Source organism: Poecilia reticulata, linkage group LG6 (assembly GCF_000633615.1).
Source record: "Poecilia reticulata strain Guanapo linkage group LG6, Guppy_female_1.0+MT, whole genome shotgun sequence".
Lineage (NCBI taxonomy): Eukaryota > Metazoa > Chordata > Actinopteri > Cyprinodontiformes > Poeciliidae > Poecilia > Poecilia reticulata.
In genome coordinates this window covers 18,557,847-18,565,858 of record NC_024336.1, presented here as the reverse complement: position 1 = coordinate 18,565,858, position 8,012 = coordinate 18,557,847, and the positions used below count along the sequence as shown (strand labels likewise).

Sequence of the window (8,012 nt, the reverse complement as noted above, 5' to 3'; positions counted from 1 at the left end):
TCCATCCATCCATCCATCCATCCATCCATCCATCCATCCATCCATCCATCCATCCATCCATCCATCCATCCATCCAGAACCTGTGTTTGGCTGTTTGTTTTTGCCAGGTCGTGCTGATTCTTGGCCGTCTTCTGACTGAACCTCCAGCAGGTAGGAGCTGCGGGCCTCCCGGTCAAACACAGCTTCTGTGTAGATGATTCCATTTTGGGGGTCGATGYGGAAGAAGTTGTGGTCACCACTGCTGTCGCTGAGCAAAGAGTAAGTGATCTGAGGAATACAGATAATTGGAAATGTAAACCACCGCCGAAACGGTTGAAATTAAACCTGGATCTGTATCTCTTTATTAAACTAAATCAATACTCTCGGCTTTRCCAACACTTTCGCAATCATTCAGACAGCTGCTGACAGCAGCTTTCAACCATGCCTTGAAATTCTGTGATGAAGGTAGAACAAAAATTCCCCCAGTAGAGGAAATGAGTTGTGATGCTACATAAAGCTGCTTCTGCTGTGACATGGATGGTTGAGCAGAGAAATAACACTGTAGAGTCAGCTGCAGAGCTTTTCCTTCCCACTTTTACAACAAAAAACACAAACAGATCTGCATGTACCTCTCCGTTAAGACCCAGGTCTTTGTCATGGGCAGACACGTGGAGAACTGACGTGCCTATCTGGGCTCCTTCTGTGACCGAGGCCTCATAAATAGAGGATGTAAAAAATGGCACATTGTCGTTGACATCTTAGGACAAAGAAGAGATTTATTGGCTAGTTAATAATTTCTTTTTCACACATTAAAAATAAATTATTGTGGTGATTTGCAGCATCTGTAGCTGTGCAAGAGCTAGAAATATACAGCACATCTTAGCAGTAAGCTTGCYGTCATTCCAACATATGCATAAATTTTACAATAAACTCAACAGCTAAAGGATGATCACTTTATCATGTTATACTCTCAAGAAGACAGATATGTTTTTTAAACCCACGGCATATCAATGTACTTTAGTGCTGAAGATACATTCAAACAAACTGACAGATAYAAATTTCTAACAATAGAAATAGCTTCGAGAAGAATTAATCCTTCACTTCTATATTCACAGTTAATGTTAATTATAGCAAAACATGGATGTTTCTATGCTTTTACAACTACAGAAACCTAATAATGAAATTATGAAGACTACAAATCTACTGTCAAACAATTATAAAATCCAATTTTAATACCTGTAATGTTGACGTATACTCTTGTGAAAGCTGCTAGAGGGACTGCAGCCACATTCTGAGCCCGGACCCGCAAAGAAAAAAACGGAGTGATCTCATAGTCCAGCGGCTCTGACACCAAAATGGATGCAGAACCATCTTCCCGGTTGGGGGAGAGATAGAAACGGACCGGCATGTTGGTTTCAGGTACCATCCCATCCTCAAGGTTGTAGGTCACTCTTGGGTCACCCAGCTGAGAGGTTGCCTTGATTGTCTGAAAAGGACAAAAAATAAAGCAAAAAATTTCAAATTCCATGTTTTGTGGTGAAATATCAAAAAGTGCTGGATGAAGCAAAGTAAAACAGAGACAGATACACATTTGTTAAAAACCCTTACAGTCAGCACCACCCGCACTACGAGAAGGGTGCCAAGTGGCCAAGGWATGTTAAAATCCAGTCCATAGTCAACTATGAAGTTTAATATGCCAAACTTTGGCAGTGAGCGATGTGTCCTGATCAATTGCTCCTTTTAGATCATAAAGTAAATCCATAAACGCACAAGCATAAACCTCTTACAAATCACTTTGCCCTTTACATTGTGCACGTTGATCAGCTGAGATAATGAGCTCTGTGTGATTTCAGATCGTGCAACGAGGGTTGAACAAAGGTGCATGGCTCACAACTCAAAGCATAGCTTACAGCATGCACAGGATTAATCCAATCCATGTCATTAGTGCCTTTAAACTTTTGTCACTGTGGAGTTACTCCTTTAGCAGATCCAAAACAATAACCTCAGGAGGATCTACTTTTTGAACAAAAAAAATCTTGACTTAAAGAATTACTTTAGAAAACAAACGTATTTTCTTTCTTGCAAAAAAAATAAATAAATAAATCAATAGCAATTTTATATTTTTACATTGCATACTCCAGGGTTTACTATGGTCATTTCAAAGCTGCAGAAGTCAGAATGTTGGTTACATTGGGATTATAARGAATTATCACAAATTGTCTAACAACAAGCATTTTAGTGGGACCACCATAAAACAAAAACAGTACAAAAAAAAAAAAAAGACCTGAAGGAATATATCCAAATCTTTCTATGAATTTATCATCTGATGGCACCTTCTTGTCTGCTTTCCAGCAGACAAGAAGGCTTGAATTGTTTCAACTATATATTTATTACCTGGAACCCCATAAAAATCATTAGTGCAATATGTGGTGTACTTTATAATACACATTCAACATGCATATTAGAAAAGGGAACAACAATCTGATGCTCTTTGGTTGAGTTTAGTTACTTCCAGCCAAAAAGACTGCATGTCAAACCAGCATCAGCCTATGATCAGCAAAGAGCTGCTGAGCCGCTTCTAACAGCTCAGTAACTCCCTTCAAAATAGATGATAAATACTAAATATAAAACATGGTAGTTTATAGACGATCAAAAAGAAAGAAGGATGTAGACACTGGAGGTTTATTGCTATTGCACTGACCGTGATGAAGCACGCTTAAGAGTACAGTTATTATGGTGTATGGGCTCCTATGGACACTTAATGGCAGTAATCTTATCACAGTAATCTAATCACATCTGTCAGAATGAATTTGCAGGGTCTGTTCACCCATTACATCTCATTTCACAATGCAGCCTMTGACAAGAAATGGCCAGTTGGTTAATACTACAATAAATCAGGGCATATATCTACATATAGCAATCTTCTGTTTCAGTAAAAGTTTAAAAGATTATAAAAAAGCAATATCCAATTTAAGCAACCGCATTAAGACGTCTGTCAAAGAGAATATGAAGCTTTGTAGATGACTACATTAAGGACTTTGAACTTTATAGTGGAAGATGAAAGGCAGTTTGTAGTTGTTTATTTTCCTAGAAGAGCTCCAACCATTTGACCAGAAGTAGTCACATGAACAGTAAACATCAAGACTTAACAAACACCCACAAACAAGGTTTATAACTATGAACTTTAACATAATAGACTTAAATATTTCTTATTCAATTGTCATTACTTTACAGAAGTCATTTTTCACTTTGACAGTARAGGGTTTGGGGTTTTTTTGTATTACTGTATTTTTGTGTCAAATAAGTCAAATTGGGCTGACGATGATGTCATGATTGATTTGTAAAAATGATAAATGGGTAAAATGTACAAACGGATGAACRCTTTTCATATGTACGGTGTATTGCTTAGTATGTAAAAAGGCTACATAGTCTGTGTTTCACTCATGTAACTGAATATTTTATGTCAGTAACGATACTCTAAGTTATTGAGATGCAGCTGCATATTCATTCTTATCAATAAGAAAATGAAAGAGGCAATTTTGATTTTCATTCAGTGATTTAATTCTGCAAAAGAWTTTTACAACCTGCAGAAATGCTACAACCTGAACATCTTGATTTAGTTACGGGAAGAGGCACTAATGAAAAATGTGGAATAACAGTCCAGAGACTCCTGTTTAATTTTCTACACAGAAAAAAAMCCCCTGAATATTAATAATTAATGACCTCTAGAAGCGCCAGCAGTGTTTTTTTCCTCATTTGGACAGAGTGAGACAAGCTTTCTGCTCCTGCAGTCTAATGCCAGCAATGCTAATCGGTTCTTGGTTCTAGCTTCACGCTCAGCTGCTTTGAGATGCTAAAGAGCTGGGCTAAAAGRAACAGCTTTGTATTTAGGGAAATGTATTTATTCGCTTTTTGCCAAAAGTGAAAAGACATCACTCTCATCTATGTTTGAACTAGAGCTTGAAGGCGATTAGCCTAGCTTAGCATAAACAAATTGTAACAGAGTTAATCTGGCAAAACAAATGAGATGCAATTTGTTAATTAGTGCATTCCAGGACTGCTGTCAGGCAAATTTTTTTTCTGTTTTTGGACTAAGCCAGTTGTATTTCATTTACTTATTTTGTTCAAGTTGAGCAAATAAACTGCAGGCTACATATCAGGGTACACTGTTAGGGTATTTAACCAAGTGATATATGTCTTAAAGTCCAAGTGAAGAAAGCCAGCTCAAGTAAGGCCAAACAGTTTCTTACCTTAGGGCAGATCAGGCAACAGAGTTTTACATGCAACAAGCCAGAAAAACTTTATAAGACTCCATTTGTAATTTGTAAGCAGGGAACATAAAAACTGTCATTGAGTTTTGATTGAATATGTGAATGGCTGTTAAAGTATGAACTACAGTTTACATAACAATGTTTAACCCAGTGATTTGAGTYTATAAGTAATCTCTCTTATCAGTGCACCTCTCCTTGCACTAAAGAGAATTTGCGGTCTAAAAATGTATGAATTTATATTTTGTTCACATCAAAGATATTTAATTATTTTTAGTAGCAGCCACGGAGCTAGAAAACATGCTTAGCATACGAGATTCTGTGTCAGATTTTGCTTACTTCAAACCAACGTGCTTCCAGTGTTTTCTCAGTCCACTGACAAACATAATGTGATTCTGTGACATCATCGGTTCACACTTCAGCAACCCAAACACCAAACGAGCAGCTAATTCAACCCTTAAATARCAAAAGAAAAATCTAACAACAACATAAGAGCGACACCATACAATTAAAGATGCAAATTGTCTTACCACTATAGGTGTATCCCTAGCAGTGTTCTCAGGTATGACAACATTGTAGCTGTCTTTTTCCCACTGAGGAGGCTGATTCTTCACATTAGTAATGGTCACTGCCAGCTCCACGGAAGTGTTGCGATTTCCTCCATCTGTTGCGATAATGTCCCGTGTTATATAGGTTCTCTGTAGAAACAGTTAACAACTCAGGTGTTTACATGATCAAGAGACATAATTAACTGTTAAGTTTACAGAAAAAAAGAGCAATTAATAGCATTCAGCAAAGCCTCGGGGTACAGATGCTAAGAACAAAAGCATATCTCATTATGATATGAAAATAAAAGTTGGCGTCTCACGATAACAGGATATTTGTCTTGTCATCTCAAGATAAAAAAACAAAACGTCTTAATTCCCTTGCAAGGGAAAACCTCCATTAATCTAGAGYGATACATAGAAAATTAACTGATATTTGTTTATAAAGTCAATAAGAAGTAATTTAAAATATCATGAAGTCCAGAGGTGAAAAGAAAYGATCCCCATCGTTAGGCGGTGCAGTACCTCATCGCATTGACTGTTAAATCCAAAATTCAGGTGAGAAAATGTAATTTGACTCTCTCTTTGTTGGCTTTCAAATCTAAAAGACATGCTCCATCGTTCTGCACCCTCAGCCMWTCTTTTSCTCCAAAAATGGTCGCTTCAAGCTTCAACCTTGAATCAGTGTGACCAGCGGGACAAACTTTTGGGTTGTCCCGAGGCTTYTCATTTGCAATTYATAGAAGGATTTGTAAAGCAAAGAATGCATGTCCAAAAAATATTATTGGAGGCTTATAATCACATCTGAGACAAAGTCTAACAGAGCTTCAGTTGAATTAGCATAGCATGCAAAGCAAGAAGAAACACCTAAACTGACACTCCAAAGGCTGTCCAGGACCCTGTGACTCTCTTTTTTTTTTTTTGCTTGGAAACCTTTCATTCCTACTTGAGGTTTGCTTTTGTTGTTTTTTTTTGTTCASAAAAAAGGAATGTTCTCATATCATGACAAAAGAGAAGAAGTGGAAGCCACAAAACAAAAGCGAGTTTTTTACATTCACATACAGCCAATGACCTGACTACAGGCTTACAAAGTTAGGAAAATATTATTTTTAACTGGCTAAGAGTTGTTTTGCACATTCAGGATATTTACAACATGTAGCCGTTTCTACAGATTAAACCAAATTTTAACATTGTAAGCATTTAGTATTGAACCCGAGGACGACGARTTATTGYTTATTGCAATGAGAAAGAAGTAAAGAGGCTAACCTTCATGAATAAAATAACCCATTGCAGGCATAGAAGWCTTTCATAGAAACATAATAATATAAACAGCTTGAACTGTCAGAAAAATGTAATTATTTTACACAACTAGCTTACTGGAAAGAGAAATATGCTTAATGTAATGAAGAGTTCATCACGACTGAATAAAATGTAGATGGTTAGCCAAAGTGAGACGAAGAGCAAAGAGACTGTGGATTAAAAGTAACAGTKCAAGTTGCTTCTCATAGTACAAAGTGAACAATGTTGAAAACATTCATTAAGAAATTACTGGGACTGTTAATCAAAGTTAGAGCAAGCTAACAGTAACATTATGGAAAATATAGGGCACTTGAAGTACTGTTTTATGCTTATACAATATTTTCTTMTTTTCTACACTCACAATGAATAATTTAAGTCAGTTCTTAAGTTGCACTATTACCTGTTTTTTCCTATTMATGTGAATAGGAAATTATCATAATACAAGTGTCTGATAAAAAGGGATGTGTCTCAGTTTCCAAATTACATTTATTATTCACAGGAGTATTTAATTAGTATTTGTGAACAACTCTTTTGAAARGATTAAACTCAGAACACAAAGATTGTAATCTGTGCTGTCCAATGTGGTGCCAGCTGCTGCTGCTGCTTTTTTAAATAAATGAATGTCAGACTGAATATCTGGAAACATCCGACAAAGGTTTTAAATTAGATTTGCAATAAAGTTTTTATTTTTTATTTTTATTTTTTTATCTCAGCCTGAAATTATCCATGGATACAGTCTGGATACAGTCGTGCCAGCCTTTCCAGTCCTTTCCACCTAATTCTCTGTGGAGATGTAGCTACTGTACAATGTTTTGACACTTCATGAACCATGGCTGTGCAAGGCACTGTCTTACARTGGGACATAAAAATATCTGCCTTTGTTCAGTTGCCCTTATCCTTCAAATTCAGCTGAAGCACTGGATTTATACTGGTAACTGTGTTTTATTTTTTTTTAATGTAGTTTAAAAATGGTCTGGTACTGATTACTGTGTAATGAGAAACTGACAAGTAAATCAAAATAGAGCATCGTCTCAGACCAGTTATACATTTTACATAAAAACACAAGTGCTTTAATGATTTCCGCTGCAGCGTGATTGAAGGACGATTCAAACAGCTTCTGAAAGTATCCTAAAATATGCAGCATCATCGCTTGACGAGGTTTTGGAGGCTTACAACTTTTAATTTTGCATGAAGTTGGCAGTGAAGTCATAAGGCAGATGCTGCTGTGGATTTCCGATAGTGGCACGCTTAAAAGTATGTTTAATAATAAACAACCCAACAGTGCAAAGGTATGTGTCTGCCAAAAGAACAACACTTTCTTTTTTTTTAAATAAATGAGAAACAAGAAACACGGAGGGTGCTGTGGCTGTGGGGTTAGAAAGAGTCAACAACACATAAAAAATGTAAACAGAATGTGTTGCAGAGCTGAGTTAGATGATAAACAGTGGGGTTAAAATCCACTGGTTATTACTTAAACATATTTCTTTTACAAAAATATGACTCAATGAGTCAACTGTATATTCTCCCTGAACATGCCTGGGTTTTCCCTGGGAGGGAGAGATGGATGGATGGATAGAAGATAAAAAGAACTGCAGAAATGCAAAAAAACRAGTCAGCTTTACAAACTAATTTAACCTTTTTTTTTGCTGTCTTGATGTTGCTATAATGACATGCAGTCTGTATTTTTGTGGATGTCATGAATAGAGATAATGTTGGTAAACATGATGAGATTTACATAATTAGACACAACAGCAACACACATTATAATGCGTCATTAAACAATAGAGACGCAGGACAACAGGATGCTTCCTGGATACAATTAAAGACAAAGTTCAGATTGGTACAATAAGAAAAATGTCAGTCGTGCAGCCAGAACCGGAACATCCAAACAGAACCACGGTGACAGAGAAGTGGCTGCACT

The 8,012-nt window shown here is 36.6% G+C and overlaps 1 protein-coding gene across 1 annotated transcript in view; it reads right to left on the bottom strand.

The window, feature by feature from the left end:
* Positions 1 to 8,012, bottom strand: part of LOC103466206 (neural-cadherin-like) — a 133,468-nt gene that overhangs the window by 47,797 nt on the left and 77,659 nt on the right. Inside the window, exons 12-15 of the mRNA XM_008411644.2 lie at positions 4,778 to 4,945; positions 1,216 to 1,465; positions 609 to 736; positions 81 to 267 (exon numbers count right to left, since the gene is read on the bottom strand). Of these exons, the coding sequence (XP_008409866.1) occupies positions 81 to 267; positions 609 to 736; positions 1,216 to 1,465; positions 4,778 to 4,945 (733 nt within the window). The remainder of the gene's footprint in view (positions 1 to 80; positions 268 to 608; positions 737 to 1,215; positions 1,466 to 4,777; positions 4,946 to 8,012) is intronic.